Raw genomic sequence first — 21192 nt, 5'->3', positions numbered from 1 at the left:
TTTTTCATGTGTTTGCAGAGTAGCCAGACATTTCTTATGTGTGTCTGTGTTGCATTGCAAGTAACCTGGCCTCTCCTTGAAAATTATGGAGCAAAGATAAACATGTGGCATTAAATTATTTGCCTAATGCCAGTTTTCAGCTTTGGGTTTGGTGCTGCTGCCTCTGTAGTCTGATAATGAAAGGCGCTCACGCTTGCAGCTGAAAGCAGCACATGCACGCACACACACACACACAGTTATATATAAACATTTCTGCACACAGAGGGGGGAAGGTTGAACTGTGAATGAGGAAGCGATCTGTGACTCTGACCTTTGTGTGTTATATACACACCTGGAAGTAAAGTACAAACAGTCAACAGTGGTTGCAGACAGGTGGGCAGGCAGAGGGGAAAAGCTTTGCAAATGCTTAGTGAGAGACAAAGTGCGGGCTTGTTCACGCTGGCACGAGAAGCTCAAACTGCCTATTTGGTGGATGTTTTATTCCTGTAACTGAGCTGGAATTACTGGTGTGTCGCTCTGGCTTGTGATTCGCCGCCGAATGGAACCGTTTGAATCTCGCCTGCTGCCTTTTTTGTCGAGGTCTGCACAGAAAACTAAGCGATGGAGCGCCAGAGGGCACATGTTCATAGCTTAAAACTACACCGTTGTCAAATGTAACAAGTTTTTTTGGGGGGGGGTTTTTTTGGTTGCTGTTGTGGTTGTTGTCTAAAAAAGTCTCTATCTGGTGGAGGAATTCCGGCCTGTCAGCTATTTTGGTTCCTGTCTTGCTTTCACTATTTTGTGAAAGGAGACGTAAAAAGGAAGGAAGAGGAGCGCGAGAGAGATCGACAGAGAGGAGGAGAGGCAGACGTATACAGTCTGTACGTCTTGTTGAGTGTCACTTGTTTGCCGAGGAAGCCGAGGAGAGTAAGTGTTTACCTGTTTTCCTACTGAGACTGAGGGGAGTAGGATGTAGGAAGAGGGTGGAGGGAAGAGTAGATGGAGGAGAACGACATGGGCTGATGGTTGTTTTGTGAATGTGGCCTTATGCAGAGGTTAACATTAGATGGGAAATGTCGGTGTCTGAAGTCGAGTAAGTAAGTTAAAGAGTAAACGCACACGAATGAACCAGACTTAATTTCAGTTTAAGCGACCGTGAAGTGAGGAAGTAGTGAGGAAGGCTGGTTTTTGTCTTAGATTAGTGATTTGAAAAAAAAGAAGAAGAAACGTATATTTCTGAGTTTACACATGTGACACAGGTACAAGCGGCTCCTGCTCACCAATCGCTCTTCTTCTTCTCTTTGGTCCCAGAAACGTTGACGAGACAACATGGTTCGGTGAGTCAGTCCCCCGCTGGACACTGTAGTACTCTGTTAGCCAGCTCTGGTCGTGTTCTTTGTGTTTTGTGCAAGCCGTAAAGACAACTTCTCTCTTTCCATTCTTCCTCCTGTGTCGTTCTCCAGCTGCCGACTCGTCCTGCTCTCTTCCCCTATCATGTGGTTGCCTTGTCTTGTCTGTTTGTTCTAAAAAAATGTGTCATAGATGATGTTTAAGTTCAGAGCTTTGAGTAAAACACCTGTTAGCCTCAACACTTGCCTTCTTTAGTGGTTCTTTATCATGTTCCCTTTGCATGAGCTGCCACTAGTGTGTATTGGTAACAGTATTACAGATGTTCTCCTATTCAACCCATTCCCGTATAAAGATCACTTTTGGCATCCCAAAGTTAACGATTTCCTTGATTAAAATGGAAAATGTAATCATTTAAAACAGGTTGTTTTTTTGTTTTTTTTTTATCTGTGAGTGCAGTTTTATGAACCTTGAATACACCCTACCCTTTTGAACAGTGATGTATTCAAACTTGACTAATTCTAGTTCACCGTATTTGCCGAGAAAAACCAGGATTCTCCAACATTTCTGGGGCCCGTTTTTGTGTCATGCTCTTGCAGTGAGCTAGTGAGGTGACTTTTCCTGATGCAGCGGCATTCAAAATGTTCTTGCTGTTTTTAAAAAAAGCATTTTTAATCTAATGTACATAAAATCTTTAAAAAGCAACGTTAGGTCTGTTGAATTTTTTTTGCAGTTAGCCACAGAGTGTTAGCCAACGTGTGTCACACCTTTAAAGCGAACAAATGACAAACACCGTTTTGGTCCGGAGAGTTTGTGGATTTGTGGGTTATATTTGGACAGATGTGCTGCATAGTATCAATATTTCTGCTGCTGTTTTATTCCATTCTGAAATGCCTTTATTGAAACATTTAAACAAATGTCATTATGTCCTGTTTAATAGTAAATGATAAGGAGAATGAGCAGAAAAAGTAATTTTGCATTTTCTGATCAAGATTAAAGTCTGTAAACGTGATTAATATGCATGCACAGCAAAAACTGCTGTTTTGACTGTGAACCATAACATATTAACTGTAAAATTGGCATAATCTAAAAATATCTAAAAATAGTAACAAAAGTTTGCAGCAATTTACTAGAGATCAGAGATGTGCTAAAATATGTGTTCGAAAGGCTGAACTAAGTTTGTTTTTCTATTTGTAGACCGGTGAGATCAGCCTCAAAGTTTCTGTGAGGATGTGCAGCTATTTTGCGTTTTTTGTGTTTTTTTTAATCAGTTTACCTTATACTCGCAGTGATCCTGTGCACAGTTACTTGCATGTTAATATGCATATGACATTAATCTCGTAAAGTCTTTTGTGGTGGCTTCGCATTGAGTGTATTTTTATGTTTTACATACTATATTTATGTCTATGCAGATGGTTCCACAGAGATATCACAGGCCTGCAGGCCGAGGACATACTCAAGACTCGAGGCATTCATGGCAGCTTTTTGGCTCGGCCCAGCAAGAAAAATGTTGGCGATTTCTCCCTGTCTGTAAGGTAATAGAGCACCCAAAATCTTTGTTTGATTTTGTGAATTTTAAAGCTCGTGCTTGATGTGCCTGATTCATCTCAAGATACCCCCGGCGCAAAAATTGGATTCCTGCATTCCCAGCTTCTTTAAATCCCTAAATTCCTACAATATAAAGTATTTCTATATCTCTTGTCTTTTTCTTTTTAAATACAAAAAGAGATGCTGAATATTTGAGGACTCCATGTACTGCAGGCGTAAATGAAAGCACCCGCCACACTTTGTGATCGTGAAAAAGTCAAACTGTGAATTGTAAATTACTATTTTATTCCTGTTAAAATACTACAGATAAATGCTGATATGGTTGCTATTAACGATGTCAACAAATAAAGAAGCCTTTGGAAATAATGAACATGATTTAGCCACAGATAAGATATCTGATACCTGAAATAATCGTCCAATCTTGTTTCACAGTGTTGGCTTATATTGTGATTGTGCAGTAGAAGTGTGGTACACTCACACTTGTGAAGGTCACATGTCAGATCTTTTTCCAAAGATAATATTTCTGTAGATGCTTTTGCAGTGTGTCAGTGGTCATTTCCTATAAGCAGGTCTTAAAGTAAAGCTACCATGTAGGTCAGTTTCATAATCCTGAAAGCTGAAATGACATAAAACATCTGTTCACTGATGATCCGAGGGGTAAAATCTGTTGTTTAAGAGACAAAAAGATGGAATAAATTGTAGCATTTTTATATTTCAGAAACCACCGTCCAGTTTTTACACGTTAAAAAAAACACTTTTGGCGCTTTTGACTTTTTTGGGTTGAAGGTTGGTTATCAAAACCACAGCTCCTCTCATTTACCAAGTCAAAGTACCGCTGTATAAAACATTAAACCCATTAACCACCATCTGAGGTTATTTTAAAAACACATTTTAGTTACACGGGTTTCTTTTTCCATCTTAGACACGTCTTGCAGATTGGAGCCTTTAAACTGAATAAACACGAAACGGTAACATCCAGTTGCTCCAGTGCCAAGATAACAGTTTAAAATTTTGTCCCAAGCCTAAATATATTCAGTCGATGTTAAAGGGTAGTTATTTCTTGAAGCCAAAGTCTTGTTAAATGCTTCATGCAAAAAAACTTTGGCAAGATTCCTGGTCCAAAGTGATAACAGGAAGCACAATATATCTAGAAAAGTCTTTACTACTCAGGCAACCAGAGAACACAAAATATATACACCATGTGTTAAAATGAAGTCACAGCCCAGCCTGACTGAGCCTGCACTGACACACACACACAGGTACTATATAAGCACTGTTGGCTGCAGAATCTGTGAAATGCTCTGTGAGATTGTGGTTGAGTAATTTGTGGGCCGAGCGCCCTTGATCTTTTTTTTTGGCAGATAAAAACGACATAAAATTTGTTGTGCAGGTCAATTTTTATTACACTGTCAACAGGAAGTTTTATGTCAGGAAAACACTGACGGTTAGTTGGTGTGGCCTTATCTTCTCAGGGTGGGTGAGCTGGTGACCCACATCCGCATCCAAAATACAGGAGACTACTATGACTTATATGGCGGTGAGAAGTTTGCCACGCTGTCAGAGCTGGTGGATTACTACACGGCGGAGAACGGCATCCTGCAGGACAAGGACGGCACCGTTATCGAGCTCAAATATCCCCTCAACTGCTCCGACCCCACCACAGAGAGGTGTGTGCATCATTACGTCTCAGCTCTGTGTTCACCGTTCAAGCCCCAGCCGGTTAATGTGGCCCACAGTCACCAGCCTCTCTGCGCTGGCTCCACCTACACTTTCGGGTTAAGTTAAAACAGTGGTTAGTTAGGCGGTTGAGTCAAATATAGTCAACTGTGACCAGGTATATTTCCTCTGTAGTTGGGATAACAGGCATCATTTGTTGTTTCAATATTTCTTTCGGCTTTAATCTTTTCCTCTGTGGGAAACACTTTTGATCGGAGGCCAATTTAAAAAAATGTATATGTAATAGCAACTTTTCTTTTACCGTATGAGTCAGTAAAAACAAGTGCCCACGCTGTCGAGCTGTCGAGCTGTCGAGCTGTCGAGCTGTCGAGACTTTATTCCTACGCCAGTCTCCCCTGCCACAGCTTGTGGATTACATACGAGCAGCATGTATTCTTTTCCAGGTGGAAACCTTATTTGCAATTCAAGTATTTCTTCAGAGAAACCCCCGCAGGTTACATATAAAAAATGTAGCTCACTGGAAACAATCAGATATGGCTTTGGGCCCCAAAAAACTAAGAAGACTCAAAAATTTTTACCTCATCCTTCCTCCCCGATTATTCATAATCCATAATCCCGACATATGATCAAATATTCTGCGTGTTTTGGTTTAAATGCTGCATGACACTGTTTTAAGTGGGGTATTCACCCATGATCGACTCCAAAAACATCATCTCCTAGAGCTTCTCTTGAGCTCAGATTTTTAGTTCAGCTTAACATTTTACTTCCTCCAGAAGTATTTAAAAACACTTTTAACCCAGCTCCGGACATGCATCACTTTGCACAGTGATGATCAAACATTCAGGTGGTGTGTTTGTTGCATATAAATAGATTATTGCAACACTGGTTTCATTTTTTCCTCTTAATAGAAATAGATCAAAGTCAACCAGAATTCCCTCTAAAATGACTTCTATTTTTAATCAGAGGTGCCAAAAAAGAAAAAAAGAAAAAAAGAAAAAAAAGAGAAATCAATATCTGGCATAAATTTAAATATGCAGTGATATCAGACTTTGACTCTTCTGATAGCGTAGATTTATTTTTAACCTTTGCACCCATATATCCGAGAGATTCTTTCAGTACTTTATGCAGCAGTGCCGGAAACATTGTTTATCTTTGTTCCCAGAACAGAGCAGTTTAAGTAAGTGAACGTGGAATAAATAACCAGCAAAAGCAGTCCATGAAAGCCATTTTTTTGAGAGAAATATTAACGAATAATTTGAAACAGTTTATGTAAATATAGATTTTTATTTTTATTTAGGATGGAATGAACTCATAGAGGATATCATTTCGAACCGTTTGAGAGAATCTTGTTACGAGAAGCTGCATAAGGAAGAGCCTGCCTTTTAACGCTTGAGTTTTGAGTGGTTTGGTAGTCAAATCAGCAGTCTTTGCTGTAACAAGAGTAGTTCTTCACGAAAACGACCGCTTTTAAATTTAACCTAAAAATGCGTTTTCAAATGCAGGAATTTTAGTCGCGCAGCAGAGTTTGTAGCAGTTATCATGCTGCTTCCTAAAACACTTTTTTCCGTTATTTCATTCGTGCTGATGTCTGACGTGTCTGCTAAATATAGCCACAGATGATACAGATTTTCTAACGTCTTTGTCTGCGTTCACATCAAAGGACAATCTGCCCTTCTGCTATACACATACAAATCTTAATCTATGTATTGTTTGACAAAAACAACATCAGAAAGCTTGCATATATATATTCTTAGAGCTTATATGCGCAGGCTTTTGAACGCGATGACATTGCTGCTGGAGGTGGCGGCTAATTGACGGTATATTCCTCCAAGCTGGAAACATTGTGCGACTCTAGGCTGCTTAAAGTGGGTTAATGTCCAACTTGTAGTGGTAAAGTTGTACACTTTGACTCCTTTTATGACTCAAGGAGGATACTGCTTTCTGTATGTGTGTATTACGGTGTGTTTCACCCAAACTAGATGCTCTACCCTGTGCCCCCCCCCCCGTCCTTCTCTCTCTGTCGGTTGTCTAACTTCCCTTTTGTTGCTGCGGTTGGAAACTTTAAGTTTTGACACTTTTGAAAGCAATGGCCAGACCCTGCTTTGCCTTCCTCTATTGCACACTCCATCATGTTCTTGCTCACTCACTTGCTATCTTCCTCATCTAACCCGAACTCTCTCTCGGCTCTTTGCAGAGCACAGTTACCTCACCAGGTTGCATTGTGATGCAGTCCTCTTTATATGAGAAGCTTAACGCTTCCTAGAAAAAGGACAAAAGTGCTCTGAGGACAATTATCATGTTCAACCTCACACAACACATGCATATTTAAACCGTGCTAAAAAATGTTTTGACCACTCACACGCACAGCTGCTGTTTTCTGCTGCACAGCCTCTGTAAAGCGGAGCCAAAATGACCTCTTTTTTTCTGCTTTTGCTGTTTTTCTTGCACACTGCCTTACATAAAATCACCAGGTGCAGTCTCTATTTATTTTTCTTTGTAAAAGCATGCTGTGTGATTTGGCGAAGAAGTAAATCTTGAAAAAAGAAAGAAAGAAGGGAATTATTAAAAGCATGCAAAAACTACTTGCAACACACAAAAAAAGAAGAAAGAAAAAACAAAGCGTTTCTCGGTGTGAGGAGTACTTATCTGTGGATGATAAAGGGGGGGGGGGGGGGAGTCTATAAATACTTTGTCCTCTTCAGCCACGAAATCTGTCATCAGAAATTTTCCGACCGCAATGCAGGAAGTTTAGACGAAGAAATCGAGAACTGTGCCTAAAATTAAGTCACAGCCCAGCCTGACTGAGCATGCACTGACACACACACACACACACACACACACACACACACACACACACACAAAGTAAGTGTGGGCATAAAAATACACTTGACCTGCTCTATAACGACAACATCTGTGTATTTTCTCTCGCTGTTTATAACTCCTCTAATTCTCCCAATTCTGTTGTGGCTTTCTATTTCTATTTTACTGTACGGTACGCATAACAGCCCAGTGAACCACATCAGTGTCTCTCTGACAACCGCTCAGGCTTGAATGCCTTTAATGCAGCACCCATGGCGCTACCGGTTCTTAGCTCACGTGTAGAAAGCAGTAAGAAGGAGGTTTTTTGGGTTTATTTTATTTTATTTTTGTTTGTAAAATGTCAAAGTTATCTTGCAGTGCTCACAAGCCAAAAATCTGCAGGAGACACAAGTTGCCATTTTAATATTAAACAAGTGTGCATGTGTCTCAGGTGGTACCACGGTCACCTGTCAGGGCCCAACGCCGAGAAGCTGCTCTCTGTGAAAGACGAGCCAGGGACCTTCCTGGTCAGAGAGTCGCTGTCCAAACCTGGAGACTTTGTCCTCTCTGTTCTGACGGACGAGATCAGCAAAAGCGGAGGAAAGAGGGTCTCGCACATAAAGATAATGTGCCAGGTGGGTGCCATGCATGTTTCAATGGCAAATACGAATGCATGAAACCAGGGTATTGTTTTTCTTTATCACTGTCTTAGTGTAAACGTACAGAAACAAGAGACCTTGAAACTGCGTCCCATCACATAAAAATACTGAGGGACATTCCCGTATATGTGCAACTCACGTTGAAAAAAAGGTTTTAGGTCTCATTTCCCCTTCTTATGTAATAAAAGACTTTTTTCTCATACTTCAGCTACTGATGAAATAAAAAAAAGCAGTGTCATGTTTTAGTGGAAATAGACAAAACAAACAGATGAACCCATGATATTAGTCTTTGTTTACACAGCCACAGCAAACAACTGCCAATGATACTCACAAAAACGTCTCACACGGCCGACTCATTTTCATAGATTGTGTCTTTCCGCCATTGGTCACTATCAGGGCCTTTGCATGTTATTTTTAACCACGGCACACCTCACAGAAAACACTCTTCGGCCTGCATTTAAATTGGTTACATGTTTTGTGCACTGCTGGGGTTAACAAGATTAATATAAGATTAGTGGTGGGGTCACAAAGGGGCTTTTCACAAGCACGTGGCAGAGATCAGGCGAGTTTGCCGGCCACGCTGCTCTAAATCGTCGGCTGCTGCAGAAGGTTGCTCGCTGCCTTCCACACTGAGGAAATCGGCTTTGTAGCAAATGTAAAACTGAGAATTTTGGGCAGTCCAGCACTGACGCATTTTTGTAGACATGCTTTGAATATTGTTTGCATGTGCATGTCACAGAAGGATGCTCTCTGACAGCTCTTTTGTACCCAAACCTTTCTTATTTACTTTGGATTGAATCGTGTATGCAGTCTCAGCTCCTTAATACACACCTACTCTACACTCTTATACCGTCTTGTACCATACAGGCCATCTCAATTTGGTGACCTATTCACAGAATTTCTGCAGAATTTCCCATGTCTCCCTTTGACATGTCAAACACTGCCCCAGGATCCACCTGCAGGTTTCGGGGCAATATCTACTCATCACTTCCCAATTTATGTGTTATATTTATGACACATAACTTTATGTGTCAATTGATGTGTCATATTTGAAATATGAAAGAGTTTGGAGCCTAGATGTTAAACTCTAAACATTTTAAGCTCGGGTTGTCTGACTGAACTCCAATTTTGCTTTGTCTTTAATCGTGGGTTTTCACTTGGCCGTCTTTGAAACTTTTGTTGTTGTTGTTGTTGTTGTTGTTGTTGTTGTTGTCGTTGTTGTTGTTGTCGTTGACATGATTGGTGTGTGCAGAGTGACAGGTATACCATCGGAGGCTCAGACATGTTTGACACGCTGACAGACTTGGTGGAGCACTACAAACGCAAAGGCATCGAGGAGATCTCTGGAAACTGGGTTTACCTCAAACAGGTGAGATAAACTATAGACAAATTATGTCAATAGACCAGAAACTATAAAAGTGTGAGGGTTGTCTGAGGTAAATGTCACATGAAACCATGTTTGAATCTTATAAAACGAGGGCAGGATGTCTTCTTTGTAAATTATTTTAAAAGACGAGCAGCACAGCCCACAGATAGGAAACATTACTCACTTGTTTGCGTTTGTCTTAATTATGACGATGTGTAACGCGCTCATTGGCTTCTTATTTCCTTTAATCTCTAATATAAAATTTTCCTTCCCTCCCTCAGCCGTATTACTCCACTAGAGTGAACGCAGCAGATATTGACAGCAGAGTGAAACAGCTGGACCAGACCACACAGAAGCAGCAGGATGGCGAGGGAGAGAAGAGCAAGGCGGGCTTCTGGGAGGAATTCGACGTAAGATTTAAACCAAACTTATTGCTGTTTCACACCAAGCATTAGCATAAAATAGACCACACATCAGCATTTTATAAACCGACAGTAATTTCCATCAGGCTTTGGTATTTTACTTCCTTGTGGGGCCTAAACAACTGTACAGGCAGTATGCTACCATCTTGTGGTTGGAGAATACACTAAATATGGGGCTTTCAAAGCTTCATTTACAGCTCTGATCACCAAACAAGCAGAACATTTACGTGTTTCTTTTCTTTTCATCGATTCATTTTGAACTTCTGTTGATTTACTTGTTAAACCTGGTAAAGAATATTAGTAAATTTAAACCCTCGTGGCTTTATTTCATTATTTCATTAAAATGTAAATACTTAATGGAAAAATTGTAAACTAATTTACAAAACCAGAGTCAGAAATTTTAATTGAAAAATCAGTTCAAAGGATTTTCTGGAGAATGGATTTTCCAGTTTCTCCTATAGTGGTGAAATCATCGTGGACCACACACGGCTCACTTTGATCCATGAGGTATTTTAACATTGCAGTTTCAGCAGTATATTAAATTTTTTGAACATGATAAAATTAATGTGTAAAAGCGGTAGCTCATTGCCCAGACTGTCCCTGTAGTTATAAAACTTTTTTGTTAATTCACAGAAAATGTTCTATTTTCGTTTTTTTAATTGTGGATTCACTAGAAACCCAGAACTTTTTATGTTAGACAGTGAAAAAACAGAAACCTTTGTCAGTTAATTGTTTAACCACGACTTAATTACATTGGTGTAGTATGAAAAGCCATGGGAGAGGAATTTATCAATAGGGGAAAAGCTGTAAAATTTATGAAAACATAATTAAAAGCCCCAAATTTTTGCCCTCCTGCATATTTTCCAAAGTTATATTTAAAATTTTCAAGTCTTATAAGAATCAAAAATACAAGTCAACTGAATTTTTTTTTTTAAGTATTTGTTGTAAATGACCTCGCATGGCTCATCTGCAGTGTCTGCATGGTGACTGGGTTTCTGCAGCACACACTTTGTAAATCACTGCTCTCAAACGACCCAGCAGAGCTCCATGTGAAGTCGGCAATACGCTGATTGGAAAATCAAACAGTCTTTAGTACAATGTTTGTGTGCTTCCTTAGTCATTTTTAAATGACTAAGAATGTAATAAACATGCAAGAGGCCAGTGACAAAGTACGCATAGCTGACAATTAGATGGGAAACTAAAGGAAAAGAAAAGAAAACTATTCCCATTCCAAGTAATCATTTTCTGTCTGTGCAAGGAAAAAGACATTTGTTTGTAGCATGCTGTCACTCTAGTAAGCAGCCAATGTCAGTCATGTGACTGATGGTGCATAAAGGTCACCATACGTAGATGGATTTGTGTCTTTTGGGGAGGAAGGGTCATCCAAAAAAAATGTAAAAATGGACAAACATTAATTCCTGTAGATACATTTATGAACTCATGCCCAGGACTGCAGTACAGGACATGAATTAATGGGTTATTATTGACAAAGTGGGTGTAGCCTAGACTACATTAACATGTCCTTTTGTATGCTACATGTGAGAAAGGACATGTTCAGGCCTTCTGCTGACCTCATTTTTCTGTGAAAACAGCTGTTGTTATCATTTCCTGTTAGTATAAAACTGTAACATGTGTTGGTTTGTATATGGAGCATACTGCACAGGTCACAGCAGGCATCACACTGTCATCCTCTCTCCTGCCAGGCTCTTCAAAAGTTGGAGGCAAAGGTGAAAAAGAGCAGAGATGAGGGCCAAAGACCTGAAAACAAGAGCAAAAACAGATACAAGAACATACTTCCATGTGAGCGCATTTTTATTTTATCATTATTATTCTCTGAATTAAAGAAATCAACGCAGAGCTAACTTTCCCACTGTTTCTCAATTAACTTCTTTCCACTTTTTTTCTCTCACAAGTCAATGACACCAGGGTCATCTTGGAGGACAGTGATCCCAATGTTGTGGGTTCAGATTACATCAACGGCAACTATGTGAAAGTAAGAATCCAAAGCCACTGAGCTCATAGAAACACAGCGTGACAAAGACACAGAAGAAAACTGTGATATTTGTTGCTTTGAAGTCTTTCTTGGTTCTGAGTGTGCATTGATTCGCTCTTTGTTTGCAGAACAAACTGCAGGAATCCGAAGATCAGAAAGTTTACATTGCCACTCAGGGGTGTCTAGCAACAACAGTTAATGATTTCTGGCAGATGGTATGGCAAGAGAGGACCAGCGTGATCGTGATGACAACAAGAGAGGTCGAGAAAGGACGGGTCAGTATAGTAACATCCATCCATCCTTTTTTTTTCACTTATCCAATACAGGGTCACAGTTGGGCTGGAGCAAGAGGCAGGGTACACCCTGGACATGTTACCAATCTATTGCAAAGTATCAGAATAATTAATATAATAAAATAAAAGCAGATTAGGAACTTTAACATTTTTGTTTTGAGGGGTTTTTTTGTGAATGAATTTGTGAGCTGATCAGGACATCTTTAAACAATCCGCTTAATTTGAGCATCGGGTTGGACCTCCTTTTGCCTTCAAAATGGACTTAAGTCTTCATTTCATAGATTGGCGCTAGATCCTCAGACATTTTGATCCACATTGGCATGATAGCATCACACAGTTGCTGCAAATTTGTCTGCATGATGTGAATCTCCTGTCCCACTGTATCTCAAATGTGCTCTACGCGGAGCACTGTGGAGGCCATTGGAGTACCGTGAGCTTACTGTCATCTTAGGAAACTAGTTTGAGATGACTGCACTCTGATCAAGCGATGGACATGTTCAGTAGCAATACTCAGGTAGCTTGTGCTGAATGCTGAATTGGTACTAAGGGGACGAAAGTGTGACAAGAAAATGTCTCCCACACAGTTATACCACCAATCAGTCTGAATTGATGATGAAAAGGCAGGATGAATCCATGGATTTGTGTTTTTTTACATCAAATTCTGACCCTACAATGATGCAGCAGAAAATTAAGACTCATCAGACCAAACAAAGTTTTTCCAGCCCTCCAGTCTAATTTTGGTGAGCTGACAGAAGCAACACTCAGTGTGGTCTTCTGCTGCTGTAGCCCATCTGTTTCAAAGTTCAACATGTTGCAGATTCAGAGACGACCTTCTTCATGCCTGGGTTGTGACAAGGTTTTTATGAGGTTTATCTGTTGCCTTCCTATCAGGTCAAAGCATGTTGCGTGTTGTTGGTTAGGACCTGTAAAACTGATGATCTATAGTAGGGGTGTCAAACATAAGGCCCAAGAGCTGGAAATGAGCGGCCGGAGAGTTCAGTGTGATTGTAATGTGAAAATTACAAAGAAGGAGAAATTTTGGACTTTTATCCGTGCCTATCATGTCCCAAAGTAATTAGCTAAAACAAACAATCATTTACAAGTAATTAATTATTGTGTATCATTAAGCTGAAAGAAAAGAGACAAATTTGGAGGGTATTTTTAATAGTATGAGGTAATAGTTTCACTGGTCTGCGCCACTTAACATTATGTGTATGTGGCTTTTGATGTAAAATACACTGATTACATATTAGCTGCTGTGTGCATGTTAGGTGCTAGACAACTGACATTAAATCCAACATTTGTAAGTGGTTTTCACACTTACCATGCTGTCCTGATCTTAAGCCTTTAACCTACTGAGTGAATTCACAGTGTGATTGGTCGCCATGTTTTATCCCTTACACCCCCCCCCCCCCCCCCCCCCCCCTTTCAGAGAAAGTGGCTGAAGCCAACAATTTCCTGTTGTGTGCTATGTGTGAGAAAAGCCACCTTCATACATCACCCTGACCTGCCTCTCCCGACACGGTCCATTTATGCTCATGTGTGAAAACACTTCAAAAGCATGCGTCATCTGACTACTTCCCTCTTAAAGTAACCCCCGTTTGTCCTTCGAGAGAAGACTGGTAAACAATGATCAAAGCGAAACTACTTTAAATAGTTGTCTGCATAGCTTTTAAATTAAAAGTGGAAGCACAGGAAAAAAAAAATTACTATAATTGGAAAGACAACCATGATTTTTAAAAAGCCCGAGATGTTATTTGATTTTGAAGTGACGCTTAAAGTGAAGTTATTTTTCCTTTTTGTGCAGAATAAATGCGTTCCATACTGGCCTGAACTCCACTCAACTAAGGAGGTGGGCCGCTACGTGGTGAGCTGCGAACTAGAGAGGGAAGCTGGTGATTATAAAATCCGAGTCCTGGAGATCGCACCCCTGGACCAGGTGACCTACAAACACCAAACTCTCACCTCGCTGTGGTTCCTCATCTCTGCACACCTAATGATTTCTCCAGGTTTTGACTTTTCTTGTCCCCCCCCATTCTTAGCCAAAACATGTTCGCAAAGTGTGGCACTACCAGTACCTCAGCTGGCCAGATCACGGCGTCCCTCAGGAATCAAGCGGTGTCCTCGGCTTCCTCACTCAAGTGAACTCTAAACAGGCTGAATTTCCTAACGCCGGTCCGATGATCGTCCACTGCAGGTACCCAACAGCTGCAACCCACACTCTTCACTGAATATTTCACTTCTCAAATCCTTTATACTTTAAACAAGTGATGTGGAAAACATCTGCATTTGTAATGCAGTAGACATATCAAAGCAACACTTTTTTTTTTGCAAAGTCCTGGGTTTCATAATCCTTAATTAGGTGATAATACTTAGAGGTTTAAGATTAAAACAAGCACATTTTCTGGATTAAGATTAGTAGTAACTAAACAAAAGGCTTCAAGTGTACTGACAGTTTATCCTACTGGAATTTTCCCAGTGTGATTTAAAAGATGCTGAGGCTGCTTGTGCTTCCGTAAAGAGATTTTGGATGTCGGTCAAGTGATTATGTGATCCCCGTGTTAGCATTTTTGAACGATACAGACATGTTTAAAAAATGAAGTATGAAGATTTTAATACTTTACCCAACACAGGACTCTGCATGCAGCAGCATGATGTTTCCTTCACTTAGATCTTTGCCTGATAATGTATAAATATAGAATATTTTCAAATTAAAACAAGTAAAGACTTTAAATTATTTTTTTTAAATCTCTCCTCAGATTGGTTTTTTGGGAGTGCCTATCTCATCAGCTAATATTATAGCATCAAGTCCACATTTCTGACATTTCCTAGACAAACCTATTGATTTAGAAAATATTTTTCTGATTAATAATTAATAACAAATGATTTTAACACTTGAATTTAATTTTGTTTTAAAGCTTCATCCTGGCCTTTCTTCTTCTTTTTTTTTTTTTGTAGTTTTACATATTTCAAACTAGTAAAAGTGTAAGTTTAGTTGTAAAATCCTGTGCACTTTCTCCTGCACAGGGCTGTGGATGAGTCACAAATGAGCCATTTGTTCAGATCAGTGGATATAGTAATCCAGTAACAGGATCAAAATTGTCTGATTCTCATGAGGCTCTGCAAAAACAAAATGGCTTAAAAATATTCACAAATGGTTGCATGTGTATTTTTTCTTTAGAGAGAAATAAATATAGATTTGTGACTAGTGATTCAGAAACAACATAATAATAATGTATACTTTATTGATCCCTGTGGGGACAAATTTCTCTCTGCATTTAATTCATTCACTCAGTGAAGCAGCGGGCTGCCACCAATCTAGCACCCAGGGAGCAATGTGTAGGGATGGCGCCTTGCTCAGGGGTACCTCAGGGTAGCTGTTCAGTGAATTCAAGCCCCTGACCTTCCCATCACGGAGGGACCACTCTACCTACTGAGCTATCCCTGCCCTGTTTTTGTCTGGACGTTTATAATTGGCATTAATGGTGCCATGACAAGATGAGTTTTTCTCTTGCAGCATCATGAGGCTGACATTTGTGGTTCTTGGGGAAACGTCTCAATAACTACTGAATGGATTTGCATTGATTTTAGTCCTCTTATGCCAGTCCCTTCCCAGCGTTCACTACTATTATGGTGTGCATTACTTTGATTTATGACCAATTTTAGCTTTGCATTGGGTTTTGCTGTATGTAAGCCAGATATTAGATGATAAATGCTGCACGTGTTGCACATGGTAAGCACCAGTATTGATTGAGTAATGCGAGCCTGTTGGCATCTCACTGAGCTATGAGTGTAACTGCCTCTAGATCAGTGCTGCCTGTGTGAAAAAGTAATCGGAAAAATATTCTGTGGACAGACTGAGAAAAAAGTTGAATCCCGTTACAAACTTACACAGCACCTAATATAAAGAACATCATATCAGAAGTCAAACATGGTACTGATAGTGTGATGGTCTGGGGCTGCTTTGCTGCTTCAGGACCTGGATGACTTGCTGCAATTGATGGAACCATGAATTCTGCTCTCTACCAGAAAATCCAGAAGCAGAGTGTGTCCAGCCATCAGTTTGTGTCCTAAAGCTCAGTTGCTGTCAGGTTATGCAGCAGTACAAAGATTGGAAACACACCAACAAGTCCACCTCTGAGTGTCTCAAAAACAAAAGAAAGCAAGAAAGGAACAATAGTTTTGGAGTGGCCTTGTTAAAATCTGAACTTAAATCGGATTAAGACACTTTGGCATAACCTAAAACAGGTGTTTCATGCTCAAACCTCTTCCAATGTGGCTGAATTAAAGCAATTCTCTACAGAAGAGTGGGGCAAAATTCCTCCACAGCGATCTGAAATAATCATTGACAGTTATTGCAAATGCTTGATTGCAGTTTTTGCTGCCAAAGGTGGCACAACTAGTTTTTCACAAAGGGGCTTGGTGGTTTGGATCTCTTTTTTCCACTTAATAAAACAGCATTTTGTGTTTACTTGGGTTGTCTTTGTCTAATAATAAAATTTGTTTGATGATCTGAAACATGAAAGTGTGACAGACTAAGAAATTGGGAAGCTGGTAAGTACTTCTCAAAGCACATTGTTATTGATGTTTGTATTGCACTTAGAAGAGATCTTACTGTTGCACATGTTGGTTCAGTATCGCCGCTTACTAGAACACTTAATGGACTTTGCATCATTAATCCATTTGTGCTTTCTTTTCTGGAGCAAGTCCAAATTTCTGACCTGTTCGTCTCCGTGGGTGAGATTAACTTTGCTTCTTTTGTGATTTTTGCAGTGCTGGTATTGGTCGAACGGGCACAATCGTGGTAATTGACATGATCATCGAGACCATTGATACTTTAGGTAACAATACAGTAAAGAAATATGTTCTTGATGAATCAGTCAAGTAAAAATGAAACCATTCGACGTGTTTTACTCTTTGTTGCTGTGCCTCCGTTCACTGCCTTCCTTTTTTTCACTTCCCTTTCATTGCAGGTCTGGACATTGATATTGACATTGCGAAATACATTCAGATGGTGCGAGAGCAGCGCTCCGGTATGGTGCAGACTGAGGCCCAGTACAAATTCATCTACCTGGCTGTGGCTGAGTACATACAGATCACCAAGGCCAAAGACTCCGCCTCAATGGTGAGAGGAGCAGAGAATCTAGTCACTGTGGCTCAAATATAGTTTAAAATTGGGAAACATAGAAAAGAGGCTGTGAATGAGTGTTGGCTCATTTCATCATTGATTTAAACACTACAGCGGAGCAGTTCAATGCCAGCCGAATGATAAGTTATCAGAGTCCCTCATGAAAGATGAACGTTGACCCAAAGACGCGAAAACAGTCGACCACGCAGACTGATCCAGCAACGTGACCTCACTCCCTGTTTGACTAATTCTTTCTCAGTCACTTGTGAAACGTGTCTGCCTCTCTCTTCCTCAGGAAACCGAGACCGAGTACGGAAATCTCCAAATCAAACACCAACCAGCGGGCAGAGTGGTGTCAAAGTGAGTGACTCTGTGTGTGTGATTGTGAATCGAGTGTCCCGAATGCACTTACGTTGTTCCTCTAAATCTCACACTGCCACCCTATTTTTGTTTAAAAACATGATCCGTCGCTGTAATCGGGTTCACGTCTGCAGTTTCTGGAGGAAGAACTGATTTACAGTCTTGTTTCGTTAACGTGGGGAGCTATCGGCGAGTAGATCGTATTCTAGTTTAAACCAGCTGACAATTAAAATCTGATTTATTTGTTTAAATATTCTTAGAAAAACAAATTGACTTCATTTTAATTTAATTAAGGGACATCAGTACAAGAGGAAATTAGAAAGAATTTTACTTTTGAAAGATTTTTTGTGGCGATTTTGGCCTTTTTTTTTTATTTAGAAAAGATACAGAGAGGAAATTGAGAAATAGGCAGGGCTCGACCCAAATATTTCATTATTTAAATATTGTGTAGTTCCCTGTGTAGGTAGTGCAAAAAAATACAGGTGCTAACCTCATGGAGATAAAATCTCTGCAATGTAAAAATACTAATGAGAGAAACACTTGTTTAGTTTTCAGTTGACATCAGTAGACCTTTGACCTTTTTATTTGTTGGGTTTTTTTCAGGCCTGTTGTGTTCAGACCCAGGTTTCAGAGCTCTCTCTGGAGCCATAAAAGACTTTCCACAATCTTGTTTTTTTCATAGATGATTCATAGATGTAGCAGCGTGCCTCAATACCTGTAAAGAAAAAATAAAAGAAGTAGAATTCAGCTGATTTGGTCTTTAGCGTTAGGTCCAAAGACAAGTTTAAGAAGGAACGATTAAAGATCAAAGCAGCTGATCTGACTATTAGTCAAACACAGGCTGTGTATAAAAGATGGACACAGACACTCTTCTGAAGCCTCACATTGAGCTTTTTGCCCCTCATAACACAGCAGAGTCTATGAGTCACTTTAGAAACCAGGAGTTTGACCAGTTTTTGGTCAAATTCCAAAAACACTGGATCCTACATTTGCTACACCCTGCTTTATGAGCTTGAATCACAAGTATCCTGCTAAAAGCTGCTTTCAGCCATCATGATGACTTAATGCAAAGAGAACTTTTAATGGATGTAGGTGTAAAAAATGTTTTGTTTTTTTTACATTTTGCGCTGTATGAATGAATAAAGTCATATTGTTTACCTGTTGTCTGTTGTGACCTCTGGACTATAAGATGCTCATACTGGACGAGGCTTTTAATGAACTTAATCATTAAGAGAAAGCAGACACACATTGGCCGGTTCACTGTAACGCTGTAAACTTTGACCCACTTGGAGAGCCGAATAGATGGCCTGCAGCTTTGAGTGATGGATTGTTTAAACGTTTCTCATGCAGCGTGACCTTCATTAATCTCTCCACTCTCTCTGATGCGTTTCTCACAGATCTGTGTGTAATCAGTCTTGGCGGCTAGGATGAAATCACTAATCAGCTTTCTCTTCGGCTCTTTCCAGAAACAAAGAGGACGTTTACGAGAATCTGTCAAAAGGAAAGAAAGACGCGAAAAAGTCAAAGTCGGACAAGAAGAGTGGCTCTGTGAAAAAGAGATAGAAGACTGGGAGGTTTTATCAAAGTATGTCATGTTATATTTATGCAGACACCCTTGTTAATGCAATCTTTTTGTTGAAGCCTTACGCAAAATAAAAGGAAGGTTTAGAAAAACAGCATAACTTGATGACATCGTCTATGCTACATGATTGCTTGGTTGATGTTTGTTCAAAATAAAGGCGGGCTGTGTGTACACTTTCTGTGCTACATCTTTATTTATGTCTGTTCTCCAAGATGAAACATCAGAAGCTATAAGGCATGCAACACCGATGGGAGCTTCTCCCTGTTTGCAGTTCGAGCAGGAGGGATTCAGCACTGGGTTTCATTCAGGAGGGAAAAACATTTTCAATTTCGCTTTACTTCTGTTTGCATAAAGAAAACTGGTGTCAGGTTTTAATTTTAGTGAAACATGAGCAGTAGTAGTATGAATCTTACAGTTTTAGCAAAACCATAAAAATTCTCTTTTGTTTTTATTTATTTTTATTTTATTTTGCATTTATTCGATTTCTAAAGCTTCTCTGGGTTGGACCATTTATAAACTCATCAAATTCATTTTCAGTTAGAAGCATTAATCAGACTTTTTCTGCCTCTCTGGAAGTTTCGCCCAGAGCAGGTGTTATTAAATTTGTATTTTCTACTGTAGTTTTTATTTTTTTGTTTTGAATTTTTGTTTTGAATTCAGTTTAACTTTAGAGTGGCTTTGTTTCAGTTTCCTTCTTATTGTTTGAAAATGTTTTGTTTTAAATGAGTTTTTATTCATTTCAGTGTTACTTTTACTCTTTTGAAGTATTATTTTAAGGAAAATCCCCACAGTCATTACAACAAATCACATAGCTTACTGAAAGTATTTGACTCACAGTCATGCAGTCATGATAGAAAATCTTACTAAATTACCACGTCCTAAAACTAAGGATATTTTCTCTAAAATTATTTATTTGAGTTCACAAAATTGTTTCAGTTTCTATTTTAATTTTTTCTTACATTTACCCAGTTTCTGTTTGCAGAAACCAACAGACTGCTCAGACCTCCTTTAAATCTCAAATTGATACTGATTATGTAGCTAATTTTGGTATTGATATGATACCAAGTAAATACAGGCCCAGCATTGGCGATACCAGCACCGATACTTTTAACTTATAAAGGCAGTTGTAGAGGAGAGTAGTGTGTCATGACATATAAGATAAATCACTGTTATGAGATGAACAAACTGTAGCAACCACTGAATCAGAATCAATAATGACTTAATAAAACAAAACACACCTTTCATCTTTTCATTTATTTTGAGTTTGACCTGGAATTTAAAAGTGATCTGGGTCAACTTCAGTTGTTTAAATGTGCTATAGGCTGTAAATAAAATAGACACAAAAACGTTCAGACATTTTATAGTGCATGTTTCAAGTATATGAACTAGTTCAATCCAGTGTTGGTACTGATACTATAGGTATTTGGATTGATCTGCCCACCTCTACTGGGAACTCTTTTGGATGGAACACCCTTGGGAGAAAGCAGAAGAAGGCACACAGGTAAGAGACACAATCTGGCCCTTTAAAATGTTTCATTGGTTAACTATGAACTTGTTTTCCTGCCTCTCACCTGTTGGCGTAACAAAACTTGCTATACTATATATACTAAACTTCATCAGTACCAGTTGGGAGGCTGCCAACAAGGAAACACCTACAAAAGCATCAATCAGTAAAACATGAAAAACCTCTGTGAGTTTTCTTTTGTATAAATAGGGTCAGAGTTAGCCATGTGTACTGAAGATGACTTTCATTAAAACCAGCCAATCAGAGGAAAGCTGGCTTAAAAGGAGAAAACAGCCTTTTTGAGAGGAATGATTAAATGAGGTCTATACCAAGGCCGGTACAAAGTAAATAAGGACCATTCGGAACATGCAAAACTTCTTTAGTATGGTCAAAGAATAAAAGATGGCGCTGGAAATGAGCATATCAGGTTATCCTTGATGTCTCTTTGTTCCTCGTTTTGACTTTGTGCTGCTCAGCTGCTAGTGCACGAGCATACCCGTTTACTTAGTGCATCGACCAACCCTCTGCATGTCTG

At 39.5% G+C, this 21192-nt stretch overlaps 1 protein-coding gene across 2 annotated transcripts; it reads left to right on the top strand.

Annotated features, from left to right (window-relative positions):
* The first annotated feature begins 423 nt into the window (after positions 1–423).
* ptpn6 (protein tyrosine phosphatase non-receptor type 6) lies at positions 424–19326 on the top strand. 2 transcript variants are annotated; one of them, XM_006802872.3, is made up of 16 exons: positions 424–906; positions 1291–1316; positions 2739–2861; positions 4347–4541; positions 7802–7985; positions 9262–9378; positions 9657–9785; positions 11501–11597; positions 11711–11790; positions 11919–12065; positions 13891–14022; positions 14126–14280; positions 16857–16924; positions 17057–17208; positions 17507–17571; positions 19038–19326. In XM_006802872.3, the coding sequence occupies exons 2-16, from the start codon at positions 1309–1311 to the stop codon at positions 19132–19134; spliced, it is 1749 nt and encodes a 582-aa protein (XP_006802935.1). In that variant the 5' UTR covers positions 424–906; positions 1291–1308; the 3' UTR covers positions 19135–19326. The 2 variants fall into 2 exon arrangements, with proteins under 2 accessions (XP_006802935.1, XP_006802936.1); XM_006802873.3 differs by having other exon boundaries at positions 1239–1316.
* Positions 19327–21192: the final 1866 nt, after the last annotated feature.

Source organism: Neolamprologus brichardi, chromosome 11, assembly GCF_056152115.1.
Source record: "Neolamprologus brichardi isolate AB-2024 chromosome 11, ASM5615211v1, whole genome shotgun sequence".
Taxonomy (NCBI): Eukaryota; Metazoa; Chordata; class Actinopteri; order Cichliformes; family Cichlidae; genus Neolamprologus; species Neolamprologus brichardi.
This window is presented reverse-complemented; position numbering and strand designations above follow the sequence as displayed.

Coding starts and splice junctions, on each gene's coding strand:
- ptpn6 (XM_006802872.3), top strand. Junction 2,862..4,346: donor GATTTCTCCCTGTCTGTAAG/GTAATAGAGCAC, acceptor TTATCTTCTCAG/GGTGGGTGAGCTGGTGACCC. Junction 11,598..11,710: donor ATACAAGAACATACTTCCAT/GTGAGCGCATTT, acceptor TTCTCTCACAAG/TCAATGACACCAGGGTCATC.